The sequence below is a fragment of the Manacus vitellinus genome, unplaced genomic scaffold (assembly GCF_001715985.3).
Source record: "Manacus vitellinus isolate BGI_N305 unplaced genomic scaffold, ASM171598v3 scaffold_46_pilon, whole genome shotgun sequence".
Taxonomy (NCBI): Eukaryota; Metazoa; Chordata; class Aves; order Passeriformes; family Pipridae; genus Manacus; species Manacus vitellinus.
In genome coordinates, this window is record NW_021940578.1 from 1,836,729 (window position 1) to 1,852,142 (window position 15,414).

Here is a 15,414-nt window from a genome sequence, read left to right on the forward strand (position 1 = left end):
GTCGAGCGCTCCGAATAAAACAACCTTATGTGCCACTTTTGTAGGAGGATGTGTTATGCAAGACATTTTTGAGATTCAAGTGGTGTAATGGTCATGGAAACTAGTTTGTAGTAGTGTTGGGTGAGATCCATGTCAACCCAAAATACATGTGTCTGCAGGAGGCTGCCCACAGTGATTATATCCCCTGCAGAACACATCTGTGCTGCTCCTCCTCCAAGAGGTGCTCCAGTCCCCTAATCCTGCTCAGACCTTGTCCCAGGGGCTGAGCCAGACCCCGGGTGTGGTGGTGTAGGGGGTACACGTCTGGTGCCTGGCCCCACATCGAGGTGTGCCTGCACTGGTGGTGTGTTCTAAGCAGCTAGAATGCCTTTGCAGCAGTCCAAATATTAGCCTTGGCACCCAGTCAGTGTGTGTGTGTAAAGCAGTCTTTAAGAAGGTTGGAATTAACATCCAGAATATTTGGGTTTAAAGTCTCTCATTGAATCCATAGGTCAAGAAACAAAACGTGTTTATGCAGCTAATGGCTTTGGAGAGGGGGCACTGAGTGTGTTTAATCTTCTTAGGAAGTTGCTTAATTTTGGAGGGTTGCTCAGGTTTCCTATGGTGTTAAAGTAAAATATTTCTAAATGCTTTCCATACTCTTCCAAGCCCTGTTTATTCCCACTTTTCCTCCCTGCTTTCCCCAAGCTTGTGAAAGAAGTCATAGTCTCTTCTGCAGAAGAGTCTTCACGTGTAGGACCTGTACTCTGGTGTGTGTTGGAGTGGAGATGAATTTTGGGGCTGTGTTGTCACTCAGAGTAACCACTTAAGTGTCTTTAGAGAAGAAAGGCTGTTGGGCTGAGAGCAGTCAGTGAGTCTCTGTAGTGGGGAAGCTTTACCCAGAAATGCTGATGCTTTTGCCTGTTGTTTTTTAGTCCAGGCTGCTGTGGTGCCTCTCCCTGGGGCAGGAGGCTGTGGGGACACCGGGGACACCAACCACCTCTGGGGCTGGTTTAACCCCTTGGGCCGTGCTCCAGGTGCTCTGGGGACCTTTTGTTCTCTCCTGCTTTTGGAACCCCTGTTCCTGGTGCTGAGGCACCCCCAGCTCTGGGCTCAGCAGGGCTGGAAGGGCTGCTCAGGGCAGTGGTGGAGCTCCTTACAAGGACTCTCTTTGCTGAGCCAGTGCTGTGGTGTGTGGAGTGAACTGGCCTCTAATTTTCATGTTGCTTCTACCAGGCTGCATTTTAGCTAAAAATGGAAGCTTGTGGCCATGCAGATTTTATTTTTTTTTTTCAGAAGTAGTTTGCCTACTTTTTTTCTTAAATGAGCTCCATCTTTACCATAGAATTGCAAATCTCTGATTGCCAGGACTGCCTTCTGTGGGTATCACAGGGTGCTTTCAGCGTCCCCAGCTGAAAACTCAACTCTGTGGAAAAGTTTGCTGTTGTGCTTCCTTCCTCTCCTTACAGGCTGGCTAAAGTAGCTTTTTTGGGGGTTTGTTTTTTGTTTTTCTTTTTTTACAGAAGGCAGATGAAATCTGCAGCACCTCTCCTGCATTAATGAGGGTGCAGCACAGGACAGTAATGGTGTGTGGTTTGGCCTTTGCTGTTGTGTATTCTTATGTGCCAGCATAAATTTACTTGTTTACACTGCAGGTAGTCCTTTCAGAATTTCATTAGGTTCCATTGTCTCTGCAGGGTGGGCGAAGTTTGTTCTCTCAAGACTTCTGAAAGTTGCCCCAGTTGCTGTTTTTTCAGCACTTCAGCCTCGTCCTGTATTTGTGTCTGGGGGGGTGAGGTTCGGCTCTGAGCGGAGTTACTGTTTTCTGTTTAAAAACGTGTTGTTCTGGCAGTAACAAACAAACCTGCTTACACTGTGATGGTTTCATAATCACAGCATTAAACTGTTCATCTACAAATGAGCTTGGATGAGGATGATCCATATCCTAAGTAGCTTAACCTCCATTCCAGACACTGAAGTGAATTTTCCAGCTAATAGCAAGCTGTAAAATCCGAAATGCGAGAATTTCAGTTTGAAGGACGTGGAGCTGTAGGCTGGCTTTCTGATTTAAGGTTATTTTGCTTCAGTGCCTTCCTGCTTTGTGCTTGGAATAATGTCCCCCTGTCCTGACACAGTGGCTTTGAGCAGGAGCACTGGGGTGTGCCCTGCCATCCCCCCAGCCCTGTCCTGCTGCGTGACAGGGGCAGGTCCCCATGTTTCCATGTGGGAGTGGTTGTCAGTGTTTCAGATCTTGGGGGGGGAGCTGTAATAGTGCTTCGTGCTGCCAGAGGACAAAATTGTTCCAAAATCTCCTTTATTGACCTTGCTACAAAGCCCGTGTGTGTGTGTGTGTTAAACCATTTTGTGGGCCCAGACTGCAGGTGTGTGATTTCCTTAATGTGGCAATTTGTGCTTTCTCTGCTCTCTTGGAGCGTTGTGCTCTCACTGGAGCTCCTTAGTGGGAGGTTTATGTAACTTCTGATAAAATAGGTATCTTCATATTTAACTGTGCTCAGAAGGCAAATGCACCTCAGGAACAGGACTGAGCAGAAATAATTTCAGTGCTTGGCAAATGCTGTTTTTTGGGGGGGACGGAGCACTTTGTAGGGCAGTGAAAATCAGAGTCTTGTATGAGTGAGATAATGTTTTGTTACAGTCCTAAACTCTCTGCTGGCCTGGGCTTCTGTATGGCCAGGGGAAGGGAATTAATGGTCTGAGCACTGCAGGAGTTTTCTTGGGAGAAGAGTGTTAAAAGCTTCTCAACATGAGCGAGTCTTCTGGTTGTGTTTCCTTCCTGAAGACTGGCCAGCTGTTTGGGAGCTAACAGAATTAGCCTGGGCTTTGATAGGGTTTTAATTTCTGCTGAATTTGTCAGCAATCGTTCTTGATAATTGTATTAATTCTGGGTTTGGTGTGGTTTTTTTTGCAGAATTTACATGTTTGACAGCAGAAGTTGCCTTTCTACTGTAGTGAGAGAAAATGTAAGTACAGAAAGAAGGTAACAACTTTTTTTTTTTTTTTTTTTAAGTGCTTGAGAAACGTGCTCTTTTTAAAAAGTGACTAACTTCAGATTTTTGGCTGTTGGTCCGTGCAAGCCCAAAAAGTCCCTGTTTTCTCCCTTAGCATGTGTATCCTTATGTCAACAGGAAGGATTTTAAAATGACCAGGGAACCTGCTAAATAATAGATGTTACTGCCTACCTTCTGTCAGAGAGGGAGCTGGCACAGCAGAGGGAGACCACAGATGAAACTGTTTCATCTCAGTGGGGCAGGGAACTGTAATAAATAAAGTGATGAGAACAGTCATTCTCTCATGAATGAAAAATTACTTCTGCACCATGTTTGACAAAAGAAGGCCACATTTCTTTTGAGCAAAGTGGCTCTTGTCAGAATGTTCTTTTCAGCGTGTCAGTATTATTTCAACAGAACCTAAAAGTTTCAGAGTTTATATTCTGTGTAATTGTAATTATTACTAATGCTCTTGGAACAGTGAAATCTTCATTACCTCCCAGGCCATAACTTCAGTTTCTGTGGAGCTCCTCAGTCTGGGAGGAACGTTGCTAATTGGCCAAGCATTTGCTCAGTGAAATCTGTTTCAATTACTAGATATTTACCTGTTTTTCAAAAAACAGGCAGCAAGCTTTATTTCCCTACCCATACCTCCATCTGGAGGTGTGTGTGCTTCAGGATCTGAAGGCACCCTGAATTTTTTCCCTTCTATTTTGGATTATATAAACGTGACAGGCAACACCTCAAATCTGTTCCACAAGCAATTCTGATCTTACTGTATTTTCTCCCACTAAAAACGAAACACAAAATCAAAATATACCTCTGCAAACAAAACCCAGCCCTCAGCTTTCCTGAGCCACCGTGATGTGGAACCGCTGGCAGCGAGTTGTGTGTAATTCCTTTGTCATTGTGAAAATGCCCAAGCTGCTGCTGGGCCTGTTGCTAATAGGATTTGTGGTATCTCCTAGATTAGCACAGCTCCATTTAATCAGATGCCCTGCTCTGAGCTGTCTGCTGGCCGTGCCCTCAGCTGGGCACTGGGGCTCTGCTGCTGCACATGGGGTGGGTTTGGCTTTTCAGCCCCGTTGGGGTGTGATGTGTGTTGGCAGAGGAGAGGTGGAGGGAACAAACATCAGCCAGGCTGTTCACAGGAGAAAGGGGATTTGCTTAGGAAATTACTGTGCTTGGGTAATACACAAAAAATTAGCTTTAAACCCTCGGCGTTACCAGACTTTGCATCAGCAATGGCTTGGTGGGATTATGTTACTTTTTGGTAGTAGTGATGTGTGCTAAAAATATCTTGTGGCAAGCAAAGTTTGGCCATCAGGGGATAGAAGTTCTAAGCATTTGACTTAATGATAGCTTTGCTTTCAAATCTGTTTTTTCTTCTTTTAATCTGTAGAGATTATTCACAGGAGAAGGATGGAAGACTCTCTCTCCCTTTTTTACTCTTTTTGTATAGGAATGCTGTGAGAAAATGAAAGAAGCACAGCCTTATTTCTCTTATCAGGTAGTTCTAGAGAGGAATGATATTTAACCCAGGAATATATGTCTGAATTTATATGCTCTTCCCACTTCTTGAGCATCAGGCTGCAAATCAGTGTGACAGTATTAATGATACCTTGGGTTCAGTAACTGGGCCTAATTGGATAAGCAGCTTGAGCTGGGGGAAAGGACATTGGAGTTGTTACAATGAAATGAGGGAATTGGAGTTCTTCCTTAGCCTTGGAATTTTTGTCACTGTTTTCTGAGCAGTGAGCTTTACCTTTAAATAAGAATATTACCCCGGGCTCCTAAATATATCTCCATTTGCAGGAAATACATGGAAGTTCTGTAGATTCCAAAAGGCTTTTTGCAGTTCAGAAAGTTGGTGCAAAGTTGTTTGGACACTCAACTGACTGCCTGGGCTTCCATAACTCTCCCCTTACACAGGAAAATAGGTGGTGTAGGTTAGAGAGAAGCAAACCCAGAGCTGCTCCTTTGAGGTGAGTGATTTGAATAATCCCACGGAATGTAACAAATCATGCAAAGGCAGGGGTTGATTTTCCCGTGTAGGAAGCAGAGGAACAAAGTGACTCTTCCCTGGGTAACCTGTGAAAAGGGATTAGAGCCTTGGGGCACTTGGAGCAGGAGGAACAGGGAACTGCCTCCCAAGTGCCCAGATTGTTATCCCAGCAAGAAGAGAATTACCTACAAGGTATAGGCTGGTCAACAGGATTAGGGGAATTAGGCTTAGAGCAGAGACACTTAAGCACTTCAGCCTCTGGAAAGGTCTCCAGTGAGTTGGGGAAAGTGAGTGTGTTATTGCTGAGCAGCTGCCTTCAGGAACACACCAACACAGTCAAAAAGAGGGAGGTAAGCATGGGTTTGGCTGCTGCCTGTTTCTTTGAGAAAAAGGGCTGTGGAACTGGAGGAGGGACTTTTTTTGTGAGGTTGGTTTGATTGAGAAGCTCAGTAATTTCTTTCAAAACTCCAGGAGTAGAATCATCATCCATAGGTTCTTCTAGAAACCTTCTTTTAAGGTTAAATGCCTTTACAATATGCCAAGAAACAAAAATCTGTTACTTCATGATAATTGATTGTGTTTGTTTGCAATGAGCAGAGAAGTAAGAGCAGAGACTATTTAATATATGATCTCTATCTGTAATGGGAATAAATCTATGGAAAAACTTCCTATGTACCAGGAGTGAGAAGAGACAAAAGTATTTTGTGTTCCCATACAATTCCCTGACCTTACCTGTTGTCCTTGGTCTTTTAAAGTTATTTTTTTTCAATACAGGATACTGGTAAGCTCTGATTTACAGCATAGCTAAAAAGGACACAGGAGGATGCAGCCCTTTTTTTTTTTCCCCATAGAACTCATATTTCTACCATAAATTTAATTGTCTAAGGCTGAGTATAAAAGAAATAGAAGAACAGCCAAGCTGGTTTGCTGTTTGTCCCATAAATTTTGCAGTCTTCTTCAGAGAACTCCCTATATTTTAATGCCCTTGGCTGGGTTAGGATTTTCATTTCCTGAGTGTGAGTGAGTTCAGTCATGTTGGCAGGAATTAGAACTTCCTGTTGATGTTGAAACAACAAAGACTACAAAGGGAATGTGGAAATCTGGTTTAAACAATTCCTATGGATGCTGACAGAAAGGCAGCTCAGAGGTTTTGGAGTTGCTTGGAATGCAGAGGGGCTGACTGGGAACTCTGAAAGTGTATCCAGCTCCAGGATAGGAACTTGCATGGATGTGTGGTGTTGCAGATGGGAAAGCCACGGAGGGGGTGTGTGTTCAGCTCCTGGTTGTCACACAGAGAATTGGGACGAGCAGGGGACTGAGGGGCAGGATCCACAGGAGCTGCTGTAACAAGAGCAGTTGTTGAATTCCTTGAACTCTCTGCTGCCTGGGATGATGGAACTGGTTCTGCACGGAGCTGGGAAGCTTTCTGGGGTGTTGCTGCACCAGTCTGGGGCTGCTCACTAAAAAGATGTTTTCCTTCAAACTCACTGGAGTTCCCAGTCAGGCATTTTTGGGAGCTCAGCTGCACAGGAGGTGTGCAGGCTGTGCCAAGCAGTAAGGCACAAGCATGAAATGATCTTGTATGATTTGTTTTAAGCTCTCTTCTGCCTAAATAATCCAGAATGCAACTACAGGGCTCAGTTTCTGAAGTGAACTTTCTTAATATGGGTTTTTTTCCCCAGGATAAGGGTTCATCTCCCAAGGCCTCTCCCTGTTCCATGCAAGGAAGCTTTGTTGCATTTAAATGCAAGAGAATTCTATTACATAGTGCACAAAACCTGCAGAAATAAATTGGCACTATTTTAAGGAGAGTGTGTCTGCTTTGACTGACATGAGATTATTCCTCCTATTGTGTTTTTAAATAAAACTGCTTGTAAAAATCTTCAGTGAAGTTCCCTGTACCTGCAGCTGGAATTCTGGTGTCCTGGATCTTTCTCATGATCCCATCAGTGAATTGCTGTGACCTTGAGCAGAGCACTTAAGTCTTGGATTGTAATTTCTTGCTCTGAAATAGGAATGATACCATCTCTGAATTCTTTGTCTGGGAAGGTCAGTATTTGCTTAGTAGGAAATGGGCTTATATATTAACCTGGAGAATGGCAGAAGTAGAACTGGATATCCAAAAGCTGAAATATCTGAGAAAATGCAGTTTATTCTTGAAAACTATTTAGAGTTTCTTTATGACAAGAGCAGTGCATTCCTGTTCCACCAGGTGTGTGAACTGCACAGGAGCTGCAGGTGTGCTGAAAGGGTGGAGAGACCCACGGGGGGTTTGTGGGAGGTGTAGCATGAACAAAACATCTTGAGGAACAAAAGAGCATTCAAAAGAGAAGGAGGATAATAAAACACCCGGGATGGGCTTTGTCTTAACTGGATTTTGGACTGAGCTGAACAAGCAGTCTCAAAGGGGCTTAGGGATGACCCTGGAACCAGAAGAGAGAAAGAAGAGACCTAATTTCACAGGGGAGTGAAAGGGCCTTGAAGTTGTGTGAGGGGAGGTTTCGGGAGAGAAGCCAAGTAAAATTCCTTCTCTAAAATGTTGTTGGCTTCAGAGAATAGTATAAAACTTGTAAATGATGCTGTGACAAGATCTGGCATTTGTTCCTTGAGATCCTCAGTTTGGAATAACAACTGATACGGAGAGAGATGAGTCTGGTTATGGGGGATGGCAATATTTAGGCACTGCTGAAGTCTTAACTATTTTGAAACTTTTTCTGGCAGTGGTGTTTGTTCCACTGCTCTAATTTGCCTTGACAGTATGTTCTCTGTTACTGTGACAGGATAAAAACTTGGAAGTTATCCTCATCTTTCTCCTTGGGAAGGGCTTTAGGAGGAAAACAAAACCCGCATGCTTGCAAAGATAACTAAGCTGATTAAATCTTAACAGAATAATATGGAAAGCTGCTAGCAAAGCATTTGCTTTATTTTAATAGTAAAGGGTCAATTCTGGCTAATAAAATGTTCTAAAAAACAACAGTGCCCATGTTTATTTATAAACAGGTGCTCCGTGTAGTGTTTGAAATTGGAACCAGTCATCCTGTGCTGTAATAAAAGATAAACTTGATCAGCACGTTTCTTCAGCATCTTCTGCTGCTGTCAAGCTGCACAGATTTTAAAACAAAAAGTTTCAGAGCAGCTGAGTTTGAGACGTGGAATGCCAGGGAAAATGCCAGCGATGTCTTTGTGGAGCAGAGACTTTTCAGGAGAAGCTGAGTGCTCAGGGGGAAATATCTGTGTGGTTGTAGTGCTGGGAGACAATCCAGTGGCTGAGAAACTCTGAGGATGGTTCAGGGGCAGTGATGGTTTGTAGAGCCTGGCTGGCTGGCAGACAGGGAGAGATGTGAGGAACCTGCTGCTGATGGACACCAGGAAAACAGAGTCTTAGAGGGGAGGAATGTCTGTGGGAGATGATTTCTCAAACTCCTCCCCTCACCCTAACATTCAAAAAAACCCCTGTTTTTTTCTCTGGCAACATGTTTTCTCTGACATCCATTCTGGATGTCTCAGGGACTTTCCAGCAGTTATCAAGTGAAATCCTGAGCGGTGTTTGTGCCTGATCTCCTTTTATCCAGGTATCAGAACAACATTTTTCATAACCACCGTGTTACAGACAGGGTTTGTAATGCTTTTTATGGTATTTTGCAAGTGCTGTAAATACTTTTGAGGTGCTTATTCTTTACTAGGAGGATTCCTTACTCTGATCTGAAGACCTACAGGGAAGGTCTGACTTTCCTGTCTGATGTTGGTGTTATCTGCTCGTTCCCTCTGGAGAAACTTGAGTTTGTACAAAACTGAATCAGAAACACACTAATGCAAAAAGAAGAAAAAGAGGGGCTGGAGGAAGGAAATAAGTCCAAATTATGTTTTGTTCCCTGTGACTGGGAGCTGAGCACATTTGGGATGGTCACACACCGAGGGGATTTCAGAGATGTATTTTCACCTGGATTCCAGGTGAAATCAAAGTGCTGTTTGAAATGACTTGTCTGCTCCTGTAATATCAAATTATGGCTTCTGCTAATTGTGCTGATTGCCTCCTGTCTTTCAGCTTTCTGGCTGTTCCCGAGGTGGCAGTGGAGCACACCTTTAGCACAGGAAAATGAGTGAGCTGGACCAGTTACGCCAGGAGGCCGAGCAACTGAAAAACCAAATCAGAGTATGTATTGTGTCCTCAGCACTAATGAAGGGTCATTTTGTGTCCTCAGGGGGCCAGAGATGGACAGAGATGATGCATTAAGTGCGTCCAGAGTGTCAGAATTAATGCAGGAAGGGACAAGCTCATGTAACTGCTTTAGAAAATTACTTTTTGGTCTTGGATATGGCTTGGAAAATAATAGCTACGTAAACAATGCACAGAATTGCTTAGATCAATAGGGATGTTTGCTGAAGATTTTCTGAGCCAGACCATGACTAATGTTAAGAAACCTGCTGCTTAAAATAAGGTCAGTGATAAGGTTAGTCAGGGCTTTGTCCAGTTAGGTCTTGAAAACCTCCAAGGCTAGAGACTGCAGAGCCTACCTGGACAAGCAGTTCCGTGGCTTGGCTGCCTTTGTGGTGAAAATCCTGTCACCTTTCTCCCAAAAGAAGAAGAGGTTTCAAAGTCAAGTGCTCGGTGTGTTGTGACAGCAGGCAGTGCATTATGTTAATGCTGCAGGGTCCTCTCTGGGTGACAGGCAGAAATGCTTTCTGAACCTTGCTTTGAGGGGGGTTCATCAGTTTGACAGAGATGAATAAATGTACAGAACTTCCTCCAATTTCTCTCATTTCCTTCTCTTGCAGGATGCTAGGAAAGCATGTGCAGATGCCACCCTGGCTCAGGTAAGCATTTCAGAGTTCAGCAGCAATTAGGAAGATTTGTCTCCTTTACAAAAGGAAAGTATGGTTTAAGAAGGTAAATGCAAGGGAATCCTTTTCTTGCCTCCTTTAGCAAATTTTTTTATTTTGCCCTTGGGTGTTTTCTTCCAGAAATAAGTACGTGTTTGTCCAGTTTCTGAGAGCAGTGGCCTTGAGCAGTGGTTTCTCTGAGTGACTCAGGGCACACTGCTGCTGCTTAATGGAAAATAATGCTCTGCTGTGGATGTGGCAGCAGTGCTGTTGTGTTAACCCTGATAATCTGAACCATGGGGCCTGCTGAGGTTAAATGTCTGCCACATTTATCTGTACAGGGGTATAAAACCCGGATCAAAGGTCTGAAATCCTAGAAGTCTAAGAAGATTCGACCTCAGCAGAGTAATTTCTGGGAGTGTGTAAATGCAGCGGGGCCGCTTTGTCCGTGTGACAGAATGACATAACTTTGGATTGGGCAGTTTTTAAAGAGCTCAGTTGATGTTGAGAGTGTGGGACTTTGGTCTGCACTGGGCTGCTGGTTTAGGTGTAACTGTGTGAGGTGATGCCTGTGGAGCAGGGGACATGCAGTGAGTGCCCCCGTTGCTGTTTCAGATCACAGCCAACATCGACCCCGTGGGGAGGATTCAGATGCGCACCAGGAGAACGCTGCGGGGACACCTGGCCAAAATTTATGCAATGCACTGGGGGACTGATTCCAGGTGGGTGCTGGGGGTACAGATCAGCTCGTGGGGCTTCACTGTTCCTTGGGAAGTTGAGTGCCCAGGACTTGGTACCACTGGGAATCACCAGTTCTAAGAGAACTCGGACGGCCGAGAGAATTCAGGAGCACTGAGTGCCACAGTTTTCCTCTTGATGTCCATGTTTTTGTAACCCAAATCAAAATTCAGAGCCAAAGTACCACTCCTTGTCTGCTTGCCTGAAAAACATAGTTATGGTACCACATGAGTTCTGAGGAACTGTGGAAATAGAGTAGATTCCATTATCAGTTGTCTTTTTTCCTGGCAACTGCTGCTGTTCACTCAGACTCGATGGCACTGGTATCAGCTGCCTTCATCCTCTTCCCCTTACAATGTTCATCACAAAGGTGTTCCTCCTTGTCTGCCCACAGTGATCGTGTTTCCCTCCTGTTTCCTCTCTAGGCTTCTAGTTAGTGCCTCCCAGGATGGCAAACTTATAATTTGGGACAGCTATACTACAAACAAGGTAAGGCCAGCTGATACGTTGCCGTGTAATTCATTTGTAAATGCAAAAAAAAAGAAAGTGTTACCTGTCATGATCTTGGCTGTGTTGCTTTCCCAGCCCCAAGTCCAGATTTTGAATTCTCCAAAGCAAACAGATTTCCACGTAAAGAGCAGAGCAGTGCCCTCAGTGCAGTGTGGTGTGGAACTGTGCACCACAGCTGGAGAACAGGGAAAGACTGAATTCCAGAGAAAGTTTGGATGTGTTTTGATGCTGCAGATAAAGTGGTTAACAGAGTGCAAGCAGTAATGAGCAGGTTGCACCAGAGGGGTCAGAGATTTAGGCATAGCCCTAATAATTTGTTGTCTGCAGTCCAGTGCTGCGAGACCTGCCATCCCCAGTGAGTCATCACTCTGTGTGTGCAGTCACATGATGCACTTCAGGGTTACTTTTACTTTTATTTGACTGTGGTTGGTGTTTACCAGGGCTGGCAACAGTTCTCCTCACCCCTTGGAGTTGGGCTGACAGAGCTGCTGCCCCAGTCTGTGCTGCACAGGACCGTGGGTCTGGCTTTATTTCAAATGCATTTTCATAGCATTAAAACCAATTTTGCCAAGGCACTGGAGCAAATGATGTGCTACAGAGGAGAGAGAAGCAAACAACTGCAGCAGCAGCTCCTAAGACTGGGATTATTGTTGAACCCCAGCTGTAAAACTAATGAATCCATAACTTCAGTAAAGAGTAATAATGTAGTTTGCAAATTAAAAATAAACCCTCTCCCTTTGCCTTCATCCTCCTCCTCTGGCCTCAGCCTGCATCTAAATTACTGTACCAACTAAAAGATGGTAAAATAATCACTGTATACCATGATTTCTGTATTAGTATCTTCAGTTCTTGTATCTGTGCTCATTAATCCATGCAATATTTTTGGCAGTTCCAGCACACACTGGAAGTAACACAGTGTTGTCATAAATATGATCATTCCCTAATGATAAAATAAAATGGCTCAAGGTGAATATTCCAACCAATTCCTTGGTAGAAGAATTCCAAAAATGAACTGGTTGTGGTTTTAGTACAGGGGATGGGATTTTTTTAACTGCTGATTGTTGCAGGTTCACTGATCCCTGTCTGTTCCTCTGCTGCTACAGAAATCTCTACTTAAAGAATTCAGGAAGATTGTTAATATTGCAGGAAGTACCACCATATTTTTAAGGGTTATCAGCCCTTTCTTAAAGCGAGTTTGAGGGATGAACACAGTGAGTTAACAAGACAGAACAGGTTTAGCTTCCATAATTATCTAAAAAAAGTTCTTTGAGCACAGAATGACAAGGAAACATGGAGTAGTTATTTAACTATGAAGCTTGATTGCCTGCAGTGGGTTTCCAAAGCAGGATTTAAATGGCAGTGGAAGCAGCGATTTCCTTGCTTGTTCATTCACAGCAGCTCAGCCTGGAATTGGCACTTCTGCTGACTGTGCTTGGAAGTCAATATTTTCCTGAACCTATAATAAACCAATAGTAATCAGGGCGCTGAAATGAAATAATTTTACTTTTTACCAAAATCGCTGATCAGCCTGGATCCAGGGAAGGCAGATCTGAGGTTTGATTACGTCATCACTCGGTCTGACGGGCGATAGCTGCAAGTTTTACCCTCAGAATAGTTCTGATGCTCCAGCAGCTTGCCCTTCTGCCAAAAAGAGAAGGGTGTGTTGAGGGACAGGTGAGAACCTCCCTGCTGGGTTGTGGATGACTCCTGGGGGTGTGTTCCAGGTGCACGCCATCCCCCTGCGCTCCTCCTGGGTCATGACCTGTGCATACGCTCCCTCTGGCAACTACGTGGCTTGTGGTGGGCTGGACAACATCTGCTCCATCTATAACTTGAAAACTCGTGAAGGGAATGTACGTGTGAGCCGGGAGCTCGCCGGGCACACAGGTGAGTGCTGCTCAGGGGGCTCCAGCTTACCTGGGGAAATTAAAAAAAAACCTCTCTCAAATCCAGTTTACCAGTTAAAAAGACACACTTCCTTCCTCAGGCAGGACCTCAGCTGCAGACTGCCTGGGTTTTAAATGTTTTTAAACCGTTTTCCTGCTGCAGAATTGAACAAACCCCACAGCTGGAAGCTGATGCTTGCAGGTTTTCCTGTTTTGCTGTGGTTGGGATTTTCAGGAGATGTTTGTGCTGTGTGAAGTGGAGGTGGCTGGCGCTGATTTTTGTCATTGATGGCTGGGCAGGTGGGACTGGAGTACAAAGATGCTTCAGAGCATTCAGATGAAGTTCTTTGATGCCACTGTAGGCAAACATCCAACGTCCATGCTCTGGCCTTTGTGCTGACCAGGAATGTAGTTTAATTTCCCCCAGTAGTTGCATGACACAGTTGAGGTTTATCAGCATTTGTTGCTCCTGGTGCAGTGACACCCTTGCAGGCTCAGTTCCTTAGTTTCCTTTGTGCAGGCTCAGCTGCCCCTCTCCCCAGCTTGGCCAGTGGATTCCACCCCTCTGTCCTCCTTCCCCTGGCTGGGCTGGGTGTGATCTGTGAAGAACCAAACCACATTTTGTCCAGAACACTGGAGGTTCCAACACAAACATTGCCTGTTGCATTCTGGGCTTCAGGAGAGGAGGGAGCAGCACATAATCCAGCCAGTTTGCAACATGGAGAGTAATCCCTGGCCTTCTCTGTGCCCCTTTTATTCTGTTCCCAGGCTACTTGTCCTGCTGTCGTTTCCTGGATGATAATCAAATCGTCACCAGCTCTGGTGACACCACTTGGTGAGTGTGACATTTGGATGTGATTTCACTGCAGTTAACGTGCTATTGCAATGTTATTTTTTTTTTTAATGCAACTGTTTGGCTTTCAGAACTGAGTCTGTTAAACTTAACAGCTTTCCTCACGCTCTTTTTGTATTCAGTATTTGTTACTTCAGAAGTCATATTTGGATTTTTCTAATGCAGAATTTGGTTTCTTGTTGTTCAGAAGAGCTCCTAGAAAATATTCTACAGTGACAGTAGCTGGGGTTTCTGAGGAGAATGTAGGTGTATGTCTTCATAAATACTGGCTTCTGAACTATAAAAGGCCTCCATCTTTTTTCATAGGTGTCTTTATTATATCTAATTCTTAAAAGCATTGCAGTTCTCCCAGGCAGCAGCTCTTAAAGCCAGGGTTGTCTAATAAATACCTCTCCTACACAGTGTCAGTCTCTTTGAATGCCTAATGTGTATTAGTTCACTGATTCTGAGTATGGAATATATATGGGGTTAAAATATGTTTCTAAATATGTGTTGGTGTTCAAAAAAAAACCCCAAAACCACAACCAACCAAACAAAAAAAAGGCAAACCAAAAAGGCTTTGTTGAAATTACACTCTTTAAAAGTGAAAGCAGCTGCTTCAGGAGTTATCATTGTAATTCTAGAGTTGCCTGGATAACAGTTTGTCCTTGACATCACTTGAATTCAGCCCAGCTTCAAAGCACAGTATCAGAGCAGAGTCAGCTCTTGTTTGCCTGGTGCAAACCTGCCACTGATGGGTCTGGTTTACTGAGAAATTACAGAAATTAAAAAGCCTGACTCTTCTTAAGGGCTTGGGCCTCCTGTAAGGAGGTGGTAGTGTTGTTTCATCCCTTTATGCTCTTTAATTATCGCTGTAGTGGTGATTTTGCTGACTTGCAACTTTAAGATCAGACATAATTCACAGAATTACACATCCTCAGTGGGTCTTTAAAAATGAGAAATACTGACTCAGCTCTTGCTGTAACCTTACCACTGCTGATTTATATGAAGCTGTGGTAGTACCGGACAAGTCATTGCATGGCACAAGAATTCTGTGTATGAACAGTGGTGAGTGTCAGTCTTTAGTTTTTTGCGCTGTTTTTTAATTTAAACCCCCCAATATTATAAAACTGAATATGGCTTTAAGGTCTTCTATGCACAGTTATCCTGGAACAGCCAAATAGTTCAACAAAAAAGTGTTTATTTCTGCAGTCAGCATCAATCCTGTTGGTGCTTTAGGGAGTTCTGCTTCAGCACTGATGCAGATGAACAGGTTCAGAGAAGGATTCCTGTCTCACCTTGACGGAGCACAGACGTGTTGACTTTTGCCTTTTGAACCCTTCTTTGCAGCGCTCTCTGGGACATAGAAACTGGTCAGCAGACAACCACATTTACTGGGCACACTGGAGACGTGATGAGCTTGTCCCTCGCTCCCGACGCCCGGTGTTTCGTTTCTGGTGCCTGCGACGCCTCTGCCAAACTGTGGGACGTGAGAGAAGGAATGTGCCGGCAAACCTTCACCGGCCACGAGTCGGACATCAACGCCATCTGTGTGCGTGCCACCGACCACCTGGGGGGGATCTCAGCTCCTGAGCCTGTGCTCTGGGGGGTGGGGTTCCCAGGTTTTCCTAAACA

General features: G+C 44.4%; 1 protein-coding gene across 2 annotated transcripts in view; it reads left to right on the top strand.

The window, feature by feature from the left end:
- The first annotated feature begins 2,908 nt into the window (after positions 1 to 2,908).
- GNB1 (G protein subunit beta 1) overlaps positions 2,909 to 15,414 on the top strand; it is a 17,349-nt gene continuing 4,843 nt past the window's right edge. For both annotated transcript variants that reach the window (XM_029962416.1, XM_029962417.1), the window contains exons 1-8: positions 2,909 to 2,960; positions 9,038 to 9,145; positions 9,769 to 9,807; positions 10,429 to 10,535; positions 10,977 to 11,040; positions 12,786 to 12,948; positions 13,716 to 13,782; positions 15,130 to 15,331. In XM_029962416.1, coding sequence (XP_029818276.1) covers positions 9,089 to 9,145; positions 9,769 to 9,807; positions 10,429 to 10,535; positions 10,977 to 11,040; positions 12,786 to 12,948; positions 13,716 to 13,782; positions 15,130 to 15,331 — 699 coding nt within the window. In that variant the 5' untranslated portion in view covers positions 2,909 to 2,960; positions 9,038 to 9,088. The remainder of the gene's footprint in view (positions 2,961 to 9,037; positions 9,146 to 9,768; positions 9,808 to 10,428; positions 10,536 to 10,976; positions 11,041 to 12,785; positions 12,949 to 13,715; positions 13,783 to 15,129; positions 15,332 to 15,414) is intronic.